Consider the following 14,137-nt stretch of genomic DNA (forward strand, 5'->3'; position numbering starts at 1 on the left):
ACTTTCTATATACATATAATAAAACGACTTTAGTGTAAAAAATCACATAAGTAGTGTGCTAAACTAAATCATATAAAAATATATAAATAGTCCATATATCATCTGTGCAAAATAAGCAATAAATAGTCCACAATATCCTGTGTAAAATAAATAAATAAAGTGCTGAAATAACTGGTGAACGTTGTGTCAAAACAATATCTTCTATAGTAAATCTGACTACCACTTAATGCTCTCTGAACGCTTACCTCAGTAAGAAGTATATACATCCTTAACGATCTCCCTAGGTGGGGAACAGGTACAGTCGCAATAAAAAGTATGTGAACCCTTTTGGAATGATATGGATTTCTGCACAAATTGGTCATAAAATTTGATCTGATCTTCATCTAAGTCACAACAATAGACAATCAGTCTCCTTTAACTAATAACACACAAATTAAATGTTACCATGTTTTTATTGAACACACCATGTAAATATTCACAGTGCAGGTGGAAAAGTATGTGAACCCTTGGATTTAATAACTGGTTGAACCTCCTTTGGCAGCATAACTTCAACCAAACGTTTTCTGTAGTTGCAGATCAGACGTGCACAACGGTCGGGAGTAATTCTTGACCATTCCTCTTTACAGAACTGTTTCAGTTCAGCAATATTCTTGGGGATGTGTGGTGTGAATCGCTTTCTTGAGGTCATGCCACAGCATCTCAATCGGGTTGAGGTCAGGACTCTGACTGGGCCACTCCAGAAGGCGTATTTTCTTCTGTTTAAGCCATTCTGTTGTTGATTTACTTCTGTGCTTTGGGTCGTTGTCCTGTTGCAACACCCATCTTCTGTTGAGCTTCAGCTGGTGGACAGATGGCCTTAAGTTCTCCTGCAAAATGTCTTGATAAACTTGGGAATTTATTTTTCCTTCGATGATAGCAATCCCTCCAGGCCCTGACGCAGCAAAGCATCCCCAAACCATGATGCCCCCACCACCATACTTCACAGTTGGGATAAGGTTTGGATGTTGCTGTGCTGTGCCTTTTTTTTTCTCCACACAGTGTTGTGTGTTTTCTTCCAAACAACTCAACTTTGGTTTCATCTGTCCACAGAATATTTTGCCAGTACTGCTGTGGAACATCCAGGTGCTCTTGTGCAAACTGTAAACGTACAGCAATGTTTTTTGGACAGCAGTGGCTTCCTCTGTGGTATCCTCCCATGAAATCCATTCTTGTTTAGTGTTTTACGTATTGTAGATTTGCTATCATGTGGAGAATGTAGTTTCAAAACCTCTTGGGTGCCAAGGTTCGCCAACACTGTCTTAGGGTTTAGAGACGTCATCGGACAGTAAAGCTGATCTCTAGGCTTAAAATATATTTTCCTTCAGTCCTCCATCCTCCCTGCAGCATTTCTAACTAAGAATTTTAGCTTGCAAAATGGTTGAAGAAGATGTGGACAGCCGCACTCCAAAAAAGCGTTTCTTTTTAATAAAATAGGTCACAAAACTGACATGTCACAGCAAAAATCAGAAAAACACAGCTGACGCGTTTCACACTGTCATACAGTACTTAATCAAAGCTAGGATTAATCACAGTGTGAAACGCGTTGGCTGTGTTTTTCTGATTTTTGCTGTGACATGTCAGTTTTGTGACCTATTTTATTAAAAAGAAACACTTTTTTGGAGTGCGGCTGTCCTCATCTTCAACCATTTTGCATGCCATTGCATTGCCAGCACCCAGGGTTTTGGTTTTGGTGAGAGATTTCTTTTGGTCTATCGGAGCGGTCACCCTTCTCCCCAAGAATTTGTTTTACCATGCTATTGACCTGAGAAATATTTGTTTTAAACCTCTTAGACTTTATCATATGCCGAAAATTATCGGCCGTAAATGGGGCTTTCAGCATTGTGCTGAAAAAAAAGTGCAGATAATGGCTGTGACCCGAAAAAATTATCACAAATGCAACACAGGTGTATTTTTGATGCATCAACATGGGGATGAGGTGCTTTGCTAAGGAGGTCTCCCCTGTCAAAGAACACCCCCATTATGAGGGCATGTGGCCCGGTATGGTTCATGTATGGGTCAGTCAGACTGCATGCTTGGTCTAAGGATCTGGTAAGAGTTTTTAGGGGAACCTCATGCATATTTTATATTTTTTTTGCGTGTGGCTTCCCCCTTAAAATCCATACTAGACCGTAAAGGTCAGGTATGTTTTTTTTGGAGTTTTTTTTGTTCTTTGCATTAGGTACCCTCTTAAAATCATACCAGGCTCAAATGGTCTGGTATGCATTTTTGGGGGAAACGCTATAGGATGTGCTACAGCAAAAAGTGACATTTACAAAGGAAGAAAAATATTTATATAGTTTAAGTTGCCACTAAATTAAACTGCATTGCTCACTTCTTTAATACAAAAGGATAAAAATAAACACTCCTCCAGTGTTCAGCCACAATATATAACAGACACTTGGGGGTCTATTATGTATTTTGGGGAACCTTTGGGGTCAGGATGGAGTGGACATTTTCTAGCAATTTAAAACTCTTTACCTTTTGTAAATGTCGGTGCTATAAAAAAATAAAATCACTGCTCCTGGCCAAATAGTTTTTTTTTTTTTTTGTATTGGTTTATATTCGCCAGGACGTTGCCCACCCACCTTGCCTATTAATCTAGAAAATACAGATTTTAATTTGACAAATTTAGCACCCATTGATTTTGATAGGGTTCAGTTTCAACATCTGAACTTTATTTGAATTACACCGAACCCTGCTTGAACCAAACCCAAGACAATTTAGCTCATCTATACCCATTTTTTTTTTTTTTTTTTTTTTTACCGCCGTGGTTTTTTTTCACTCGCTTGTCAGTTTGGATTCCTCCGCTGATAGATGAATGTGCTAAACAGGGATGAGTCACTGTTTGTTAGGACTCTGGAGGGTGCCAGCTCCCTGACAACCAAGAGAAAGCTGTCACGTTTAGCAGTCCTAATATTTCAATTGGTGAATGTTCACTCCCATGGTCAAAAGTTCTTATGGCAATTTTTCTAGTAGGATTGAATATTCTCCTGGCGTAAAGTAACAAAGAAACTATTACAAACATATTGCAAACATCTCTATATTTCATTAGGCTTGCACAAATGTTGAGACATTCTTAACTTCACTTCAGCTCTGTAAGATTTTACCCCGTTCATGACCAGGCCATTTTTTGCTCTTCGGCACTATGATACTTTAACTGGCGATTTCGAGGTCATGCAACACTGTATCTAAACAAAATGTTATATATTTTTTTTCACACAAATAGAGCTTTCTTTCGGTATTTGCTCACCACTGTTTTTTTGTTTGTTTTGTGATATAAACGAAAAAGACCAACATTTTTTAATTTCTGTAAAAAAAAAAAAAAAAATACAACATTTCTTAAAAAATTTTGGCCAAAAATGTATTTTTGCTACATGTTTTTGATAAAAAATAAATAAAAATCCCAATAAGTGTATAGTGTTTGGTTTGCATGAAAGTAATAGCATCTACAGCAGGGGTCTCAAACTGGTGGCCCTCCAGCTGTCGCGAAACTACACGAAACGAAAGTCCCATCATGCCTCTACTTGGGAGTCATGCTTGTAACTGTTGGCATTGCAATGTCTTGTAGGACTTTAAAAAAAAATTGTTTATACTACTGATGGTGATGATCAATGGGACTACAATATCGCAGCAGACAATCTGACGCTGGGGGGGGGGGGGGACTGACTGCCATAATTACAGTGATCAGTGCTAAAAAATATAAACACGGTCACTGGCTGGATAGGGGTTGACCTCTAGGGGAGATCAAAGAGTTAAAAATGTGCCTAACTGTGTAATGTGTGTAAAGTGTGCTGATTTTAACTAATCTCTCATCCCTGCTTTGCAGGCATGAGAAACCGTCAGATCGCTCCCTATGTTCAGAGCTCCATGTTGAATGTCAACACTAATCTCTTGGCTTTGACTCTACACAGCCGATGAGCATGTTCCACGCATGAATCATTGGTTTTGGGACTTGCTAACAGGCACCCGCTGTGTACAATCGCAGCAGGAGCCGGCCGGGTGGGGCACATGTTCGCGCTCTAAACCCAGAAGTAGGCAGCGGCGTGCCAGTACTTCACTTTGCCTACAGTGGTCGTTAATTGGTTAAAGCTAATTTTTATAATTGGACTCCGTGTTGTCTGCTTTACAACATCTGGTCATTTATTTATAGGTATTTGCACCATCCTGTGCCTTTTGGTCCAGCCAAAAATTAGATCGGTAGTTGTGAAAGTCTTAGGCCGCGTTCACACCTGAGCGTATCGTTTTCGGGTGTTTTTTTTCCAGCGTTTTGTCGTGCATTTACATACAGTGTTGTCCGACGTTTTTGAACTTTGTCGTTTTTTATTTTAGCCAATAGGAAAAATGATCATCTCTTTCATCATTTGTTGCTATGTTTGTAGATTTTTTTTTTTTTTTTTATCTTCCTGGGTAAATGTTCTATTTCACAAAACAGATCAAAGTGACAAAACGCCCGTTTTCACGCTAGACGCTTGAATCGAGCGTTTCCATTAGTTTCTATGGGAATACAAACGGTCAAAAACGCCCAAATCAGCCCGATTTTGTGCGACAGAAAAGGGTCCAGAACTTGTTTGAGCTTCAGGCGTTTTGGAGTGGAGATGTGAACCATCTCCATTGGGAATAATGTATTTTTTCCCCTCTAGCGTTTTATAGCTTCAGGCTACAAAACGCTCAGGTGTGAATGCAGCCTTACACATGTGGCATCAACACACGCGAGGAGTATCAAAATGTGTATTGAATTGTAATTTTTAATTGTTTTAACCACTTAAGACCCGGACCATTACGCAGGTAAAGGACCTGGCCAGTTTTTGCGATTTGGCACTGCGTCGCTTTTACTGACAATTGCACGGTCATGTTCCCAAACAAAATCGGCGTCCTTTTTTTTTCCCCACAAATAGAGCTTTCTCTTGGTGGTATTTGATCACCTCTGCGGTTTTTATTTTTTGCGCTATAAACAAAAATAGAGCGACAATTTTGAAAAAAACAACAATATATTTTACTTTTTGCTATAATGAATATATATAAAAAAATATATAAAAAAAAAAGTTTTTTTCTCAGTTTAGGCTGATGCGTATTCTTGTACGTATTTTTGGTAATCGCAATAAGCGTTTATCGATTGGTTTGCGCAAAATGTATAGCGTATACAAAATGGGGGATAGGAGTATTGCATTTTTATTTATAATTTTTTTTTTACTACTAATGGCGGCGATCAGCGTTTTTTTTTTTTTTTTTTTTTTCATGACTGTGGCATTATGGCGGCTACATCGGCCAATTTTGACACATTTTTGGGACCATTGTCCTTTTCAAAGCAAAAAATGCTATAAAAATGCATTGTTTACTGTGAAAATGACAATTGCAGTTTAGGAGTTAACCATTAGGGGGCGCTGAAAGGGATTAAGTGTGACCTCGTATGTGTTTCTAACTGTAGGGGGGCGGGGCTGGACGTGTGACGTCATTGATCGCCTTTCCCTATATCAGGGAACAGACGATCAATGACAGCGCCACAGTGAAGAACGGGGAAGCTGTGTTTACACACAGCTCTCCCCGTTCTTCAGCTCCGGGGACCGATCAGGGGATTCCGGCGGCGAACGGGTCCCGTGGTCACGGTGCTTCGGACCGGGTCACGGGCGCGCACCCGCAACCCGCGGCTGGGCACCTAAAGAGGACGTACAGGTACGTGCTTGTGCCATTCTGCCGCTGTATATGTGCAGGAGGCGATCCTTAAAGGGGTTGTAAAGACAAAAATATTTTCCTCTTAAATTAAAGTCTGACAGTAGCTGATAAAGTAAAAAGTAATGTTTTGCATTATAACTAGTTTGATACCTGTTGAAATCGAGCTGTTTTATTCACCTCCGTCACTCCTGAATTGTTATTCTCACTGACTTCCTGGTTTGCGGTGCGCATTCATTCTTGCTACATCACGGCCTAATGGGAACTACAGTTCCCATAAGGCTTAGCCTCCATGCCTGTGAGGGATAAGAGAGCATCTTCACGCAGGGCTGTAGTCATAGGGAGGGGGTGAGCACATTCTGCTTTCCACCATGCAAAACGGCTCAGATGCTGGTGGAAAGCAAGATGAGGAGAGACAGGAAATGGCATTTTCAAACCTGGATTACTGTATTTTGGAGGTCAAAAGGAAAAACGAGCCAAGTGATATTTAAATTCTCTAGCTAACAGCAATCAATTGATAATAAAAAACAAACCTTTAGTGTTCCTTTAAGTGGTTAAATTGTTCTTTTTAAAGCAAATCTTCACTGCATCTGAGCACTACAAACCCAAAACAATATTTAATTTTAATATTCATAGCAAACTCATCCATCCATCCATCCATCCATCCATCCATGTCTCCATGCTTTATTTTGTTGAGAACTCACTTTGAAAAACAATCCCCTAGCATTTCTGGCCGTAGTTGTCTTGAGTAAGGGCAACTGATTCATGTATCATGTGCTTCCTGGAATCCATGAGCCCTGGCATGCAGGCAGGAGGGTGTGCTTAGCTTAACTCCTCCCCTCCTGAAGACTCATCATTTGCCTAGGCAAGAAACCAGAAAGTATGCATTTTTTTTTTTTTATAATTTGGAAAACGGGTACCAGAACACAGGATTGTCATTTTATGTTGGGCGTAATAGCCGAAAGAGTTCCAGTTTTTGGTGCTAAATGCGAACTTACATGTTAACTCACCTCCCTGACATAATTTGAGAAAGTACTGCATATTCTAGATATACAAAGTTTTAAAAAATATATATATTTTTTTTTTTTCTCAACAGCAACAAGGATTCGGAAAACCAAGTGTATATCATGCTGTGGTGGTCATCTTTCTTGAATTTTTTGCCTGGGGTCTCTTGACAACACCAATGCTTGTTGTGAGTATAATGATTAATAAGGGTTATTCTTCTCATGTTGTGTTTCAATTATTAAATTGCTGCAGGTATGAAGTGCACTAGTGCAGACTTCCAAATCTTCCCGTCACTGCCAAATTTCAGGCTGTTGTGACAGGTAAAGCTTAATATTTTCTGATTTCAGAGTGCTAGAACTTACCAACCCCTCCCTACCTACTTCACAATTTTTTTTTCAGCCAGCGGGACTGCTTTTCATTATAAAGGGCCAATAGTAAGTGTCAACGCTGGCATGTAAACAAACCCCTGGCTGCTATTGCAGCATTTTGTTTGCCTTTTTCTCCAGACTGAAAACTTTCTACTAGGCTTTCTAACAGCCCCCTAATTACTTCTACACTGCTGGGAACATGGCGTTCTTTCTCCCATGCCTCATTCCCTGAGTTTAGCTGTACATCCGGGAAGCTCAGGAACTCCTTGTCAGGATGTAGAATGGCGGGAGATCAGTGAACATCCATTTGTTGATCTTCCAAGAGTATAAGGTCTCGTTCTCATGGGGGTGTTTTAATCTGTGGATAGTGGTGTTACCTGCATCTCTGTGTTGGCAGTCACATAGCTGTCCATTGGGATGCAGCGGTAGTTTGGACACAGCTGCTGGTTGCAAATGTGACATCCGTGTAGGTGCACTGCCCCAAACACACCTTAGCCTTTGCGTCCCAATAGACAGCAGTGGGATTGCTGATACAGAGATTAATGCAACCATGTGCCGGTAAAACATGGCCCTGCACAGAGCATCGATTTAAACGCCCCATGTGAACGAAGCCTAAACCAGGAAGCTCTCGGCTCTAAATACTTTCAGGTTCAGAGCTGTAAAACCTCGCCACTCTGGCTGGGGGGGAAGAAGCTGATTAGGCACAGTCTGTGCTTGATCAGCTTTGGCAGAGGCTACATTAGAGGTCCTCTGATGTCTCCTCAAAGAGAACCTGTTGCCTGCACAATGCGTTCACATAGAAAACTTTTAAGCCCCCTTGTAATAGCAAAAGTTAAGTAAAAACAAAAGGGGGGGGGGGGGGTTTACAGTGGTGGGACAGAAGAGCAGGGTGGTACAGTGGTGCGACAGAAGAGCAAGGTGGGGCAGATGTGCAGGGGCTTACATAGGTGTGGCAGATGTGCAGGGGGACAGTGATCTTGGGTGTGAAGGTGCATGAATTGGGGCTAATCTGAGGCGTGCGTGCAGGATGTTAATTTCTTACTACTACTCAAGTCGTTTACAGCATTTACTTATTTTTGTTATTGAGAGTGTGAGGTTGACATTTTTTTGTTCTAAATCCGGCACGCTCAATTTCTTTGAAAATATTTTTTGCCATATTGTACACCGAGAGTTGCATACCCCTGGGTTAGGGGTATGCTGTACTGTTGCAAAAATGTTTAAACCTTACTAAGAAAATATTTTCACTATACAAGGGCTTAAGCTGGCCATACACATTATCATCTGCTTGTACAATTTACTGAAAAATTATGATCCATTTATGAAATTCCTTCAGTTATTTTTTGGAGAATAAGGAAAAAGTTTGGATTTTAAATGAGGCAGTGACTGGGTAAGGTCAATTGCCTCCATCCCTATCTAAATAAAAACAGGACGACTTAGGGTTGGGACTTTGAATGAAGCAGGCAGGTGTAAGTAGTTTAAAATGTATTAGAAATCAATGATAAGTTGCATGAGGGTAATCATGAGTAAACAAAGAGACCAATATAATTCATTCAGTAAATATACATTCAACAGTGATAATTTACTACTTTATAATACAAATCACATAATACAAGTGATCACCAAAAGGTAAAACATATAGTTGACATAAAACATGGCATATAATAGCGCTATGCATTTCGTAGATTCATCCACTCTTCAGGAGCATGCACATGGAAAACTGAATGCTGTAGTATATTAATAGTAACAGGAATATCTAAGTTTTGACCCTGTCACAGAAAGGAGATTAAAATAAGATAATTGGAGGCAATATTGCCTAGGATAAACCCCCCAAAACCACTTGTTTGAATGAATTACTGTATATTGGTCTTTGTTTACTCATGATTACCCTCATGCAACTTATCATTGATTCCCAATACATTTTAAACTACTTACACCTGCCTGCTTCATTCAAAGTCCCAGCTCTTAGTCGTTCTATTTTTATATATCCAGTTATGTTTGTCCACACACTACATAGTTTTTGTCAGATCAAAGGAGGTTGTAGAATCGGACTCTTACTTGCAAGGCCTGTGTTCATGGTAACAGAAATGTATGCTGAAATATTTTTGAAGGTAAAATCTCAGGGAGCTGTAATTTCGAACATGGTTTATTTATGAAGTCGGATGTGAAACAAAAATATGCAACCAGTAAAGTCTTGAAAGTTTGAACCCCATACTGCATGCCTGCTCTAAGGCAATAACTTTTTCAGTATCGACACCAGAAATTGCCAGCTCTCGTATTTCTTTCAGCACAGGTTTCCAGTAAAGTAACTTTTCAGACTTCAGCAGCAGGCCGGCAGTGTTAAGGGGTAGCAAATTCATTAAATCTGTAGTTCCTACTGCCTCCTGACTCAAGCAGAACCTAATGTTAATGCTTATACATTCCTATTCTAGTGGAAAAAACTGAACATGTACTACATGTGTAGTCTGAATGTAAATTGGGGTTCAGTTTGGGATGAGTATATGAATGTGGTACTGGGTGGTCTCTTATTTGTCTACTAGTGGAACATTGGTTCCAGCTACAGTACAGATTTTTACATGGGAAGTCTTATTGGCAACATTTTGTAGTAAAGCCATTGGACTGAGAATCGGGAAAAATGTTGCTGGGTTTCATGTACATTTCAGCCATTTTGATTATTTGGAGACCCCTTCTTTAGAGAAAAGGCAACTCTGGCTCTCCAGTTGTTCAGGAACCACAATTTACATCATGCCTAGTCATGTCTGAATTTCTGACTTTTACAATGCCTCATGGGACATGTAGTTCTGCAACAGCTGGAGGGCCGTAGTTTGGAGATGCCTGCTCTAAGGCCCCTTTCACACTGGGCAGGGGAGGTGCGGTGGCGGTATAGCGGCGCGATTTTTAGCGACGCTGTACCATAGTATTTACCGCGATATTCGGCCACCAGCGGTGCGGTTTTAACCCCCGCTAGCGGCCGAAAAAGGGTTAATACTGCAGACAATGCACCTTTTGTAGAGGTATTACCGCGGTTTCCCATTGATTTCAATGAGAAGGAGCGGTAAACACCCCGCTCCTATACCGCTCCAAAGATACTGCTTGCAGGAGATTTTTTTTACCCTCCCGCCAGCGCATTGCCTCGCCTCAGTGTGAAAGCCTGGCTTTCACATTAAGAATGCTGGAGCAGGATTATTTCAGGCGTTATTTATGCGCTATTTTTTGCACTAAAATGCCTGAAATACGCCTCAGTGTGAAAGGGGGCCTAAAGGATACAGAATGCCAGTGAGGACATAACACTCACCAGTATCCAGGTCACCTCTGAGATTTGCTATCCAATACACACAGATTACTCCCCAGTATCCTTCTCACCCCTAATATCCGCACTCTATAGTACACACTGCTTTCTGCACGGTATACATTTAGCCAGTGAAATCTACATTCCAGCAGTCACAGCTGACTCATCTGTATCCATGCCACCAATGAGAGACCTCATACTATTCTATTAAATGCTGCTTCCTTTTCTAAACTTTTTCTGGCAGTTACCTAATAAATCTGGATGTTATATTTAAAAATGAAGCTGTGTCACACACCCTACAATGTGATTGCATAATCTAATAAAGTGACATTTTTAAACTGTAGAAAAATCACTCAAGTTGTTTAAATAGGGTCTTGGTCAGATTGTAAACATGCATGGCAAGTTTTAATTGGTGAAAATTCCAAAAATGTAAGTTTTTTTAATGCCACCATTACAAATAACCTTTTCAAGGAGTATTCTCCTTTTTTAGGAACAATTTCATTTCAATTTTAACCTTCAGCACATATTAAATGTTGTTTTTTTCTTCTTTTTTTTTTTTTTTTTTTTTTTTTAGTAAATTCTCGCTGCCTCGGCTTAGGTTAGGATGTATCCGATTTATATTTGCTTAAATGATGGGATTTAAAAACTTGTGTGGTCTCTGTTTTCTTAGGTGCTGCATGAAACATTTCCTCAGCACACGTTTCTAATGAATGGTCTCATTCAAGGAGTAAAGGTAATAAATGTTCTGTTTTTGCAAGTTTCAACAATCTGTATGTATGCTAAACTGTTCACTGTTGAGCTTCAGTTGTATGTAGGATTAAAGGAAACCGGGTCTCTATCACTAGGTAACCAGAGATTATCGGGTCTTTATCCACATGTGCTGGTTTGAATGTTTGAGCAGGTCACCATGAATCTCTCTTTCCTTAAGGTTGCATTTTCTGAGCGTTTCTCTAAAGCATAATACACACTAGCACCAAAAGCTTGTGTTGTACTAACAATCCAGTGTTAGTGCAGCGATTTCCCCTTCTGAACTATTGTGTTCCGACAGCCCAGCCCCCACCAGAACACTCCTGTTAAAGCTCTTGTCCATTGGCTCAGAGCGCTGATCATGAGCCGGTCGAATGCTGGTTTTCCAGCATGCTCGTCTGACAGAAGCCTGCCTAACAGCCGGCTGATGCCGCCTGACATTCGGCCCGTGTGTACTAGGCTTAAAAGAATGTATAGCAAAGGGAGCAGTTGAGAGATTCTGGTTTGCACCGATTCCAAGATAATACTGTCTAGTGATTCTTCCTGTGCATACGCCCCTTATTAGCAGCCAGTTCATATAGGATACATGAGAATAGAAAAATAGGTGCAGTGCATAGATCTAGTGATTGAACAATTTAAATGTATGTCTGTCAGCAACACGCCAAACTGTAAAGAAAGATTTAGGATGATCGCTTTTAAAGACAGCTTGGCACTGGCAGCTGCCATATTTTTTTCCTTTACCCTCCCAATTGCTTGGCCTGGGTCTGGCATACAGAATGTGATGACATGTGTGCCTAACCAATTTGTGTGCACATACTGGGGCCAATTTATACAAGAGCCAATGATGTCTTTGGAGCGTGGGAGGGAACCCTACATGAATACAGGAAAAAAATGTGAACTCCAGGCAGATAGTGTCCTGGCAAAGATTTGACCCAAGGTTCCAGTACTGCAAAGCATAAGCGCTAATCACAAAGCCACTGTGCCACCCAGCAGCAAGGCATATATGCTAGCCACTAAGCCTCTGTGCTGCCTTATTTATTTTACTGACAAGTATCCTCTACGTAAGGTTAATGGGCTTTAATAATGCTGATGACTTTAAGAAACTTCTCAAGAAATAAATGTTTGACAGAAATATGTCACTATACATTTTATATTTAAACGAGAACTCCTGATTCAGCCAAAAAGCAGTAATTTTATTTTTTTGATTTAAAATCATAAAATGACTTGCTGTACTGTTTACAGACTACCATTTTAATGTCTTATGCTGGTTAAACTGAGTCATTTTTTACACCTCCTTTTTTGTTTATGGGATAAAACGTTTGATATCACATTTTATATTTTAGCTTCTCTGTTTTAAAAGAGAAGTATAAAAACGGCTCACAGGAGTCCAAAACGAATTGCACTTCTGTGACCCATAGGAGAAGCCCAGCCAAATGAGCTCAGGCTGGACTTTTCCTTTACTCATTATCTGGCTAGGGCTTTGATTTCAGCTCAAATTTTGCTGTTTTTAATGGTTTTAAGGGAAGTGTATGTTGGTTTCTAGGCTTGAAATTTGTCATCACTTGGGGCAGCGTACAAGATGCTTCTTGCACAATTCCAGGTTTGCAGCAATTATACTGTATATCCCTTTTTGCTAACCACCACTATCAAACTAGATCAACAGATGCTTCTACTGGCATCTTTTTATTTTATTTTTTTTTTTATTATTATTATTATGTCTTTAACCACTTGACCACCGCCCCATGTCAAAAAGACGTCCTGTTTTTAAAGTTGAATATCTCGATAACGGCAGCAGCTGCTGCCACAACCGAGATATTCATCTTTTCAGGGGACGGTGGTGAACACGATAACGGCGGTCTCCGCGGCGGATTCGCCGCGAGATCGCCGTTATCGGTGGCGGGAGAGGGCCCCCCCTCCCGCCGCTCTCCCGCGCCCTCCGCCGCTTACCGGAGCCGTCGGTAGCGGCGGAGGGGATCGGATGTGTTCGGCAGCTGAGCGGGGACGGGACTGAAGGAGAAATCTCCTTCACCCGTCCTCATAGCTCTGCTCCCGCCCAGCCTCTTAAAGAAACATTTTTTTTTTTTTTGTCATTTGAAAAAAATGACATTTTTATTTTTTTTGCATTTAAGTCTAAATATGAGATCTGAGGTCTTTTTGACCCCAGATCTCATATTTAAGAGGACCTGTCATGCTTTTTTCTATTACAAGGGATGTTTACATTCCTTGTAATAGGAATAAAAGTGATCAATTTTTTTTTTTTTTATTTCAGTGTAAAAAATTATAAAACTAAATAAAAATAAATAAGAAAACAAAAAAATTTTTTTTTAAAGCGCCCCATCCCGACGAGCTCGCGCGCAGAAGCAAACGCATACGCGAGTAGTGCCAGCATATGAAAACGGTATTCAAACCACACAAGTGAGGTATCGCCGCGATCGTTAGAGTGAGAGCAATAATTCTAGCCCTAGACCTACTCTGCAACTCAAAAAATGCAACCTGTAGAATTTTTTAAACGCCGCCTATCGAGATTTTTAAGGGTAAAAGTTTGACGCCATGCCACGAGCGGGCGCAATTTTTAAGCGTGACATGTTGGGTATCATTTTACTCGGCGTAACATTATCTTTCACAATATTTAAAAAAATTGGGCAAAATGTATTGTCTTATTTTTTAATTCAAAAAAGTGATTTTTATCCAAAAAAAGTGCGCTTGTAAGACCGCTGCGCAAATACGGTGTGACAAAAAGTATTGCAATGACTGCCATTTTATTCCCTAGGATGTCTGCTAAAAATAAATATATAATGTTTGGGGGTTCTGATTAATTTTCTAGCAAAAAAATTGTGATTTTCACATGAAGGAGAGAAGTGCCAGAATAGGCCTGGTGGTCAAGTGGTTAATAGTCCCTTCACATAATCCCATTATGGGAGAGAGGTTTCAGTTTTATAATGCGTTAGACATGAGTCTGCTTTATAACTGGAAAGTAATTGAAATTGAAATTGAAATTATTTTCATTTGTAAAATTCCTTTTTAT

At 40.1% G+C, this 14,137-nt stretch overlaps 1 protein-coding gene across 1 annotated transcript in view; it reads left to right on the forward strand.

The window, feature by feature from the left end:
- The window catches only part of LOC120941668 (hippocampus abundant transcript 1 protein-like), a 117,206-nt gene that overhangs the window by 47,995 nt on the left and 55,074 nt on the right, over nucleotides 1-14,137 (forward strand). Inside the window, exons 2-3 of the mRNA XM_040355207.1 lie at nucleotides 6,803-6,898; nucleotides 11,036-11,098. Coding sequence (XP_040211141.1) covers nucleotides 6,803-6,898; nucleotides 11,036-11,098 — 159 coding nt within the window. The remainder of the gene's footprint in view (nucleotides 1-6,802; nucleotides 6,899-11,035; nucleotides 11,099-14,137) is intronic.

This window comes from Rana temporaria, chromosome 1 (genome assembly GCF_905171775.1).
Source record: "Rana temporaria chromosome 1, aRanTem1.1, whole genome shotgun sequence".
NCBI lineage: Eukaryota > Metazoa > Chordata > Amphibia > Anura > Ranidae > Rana > Rana temporaria.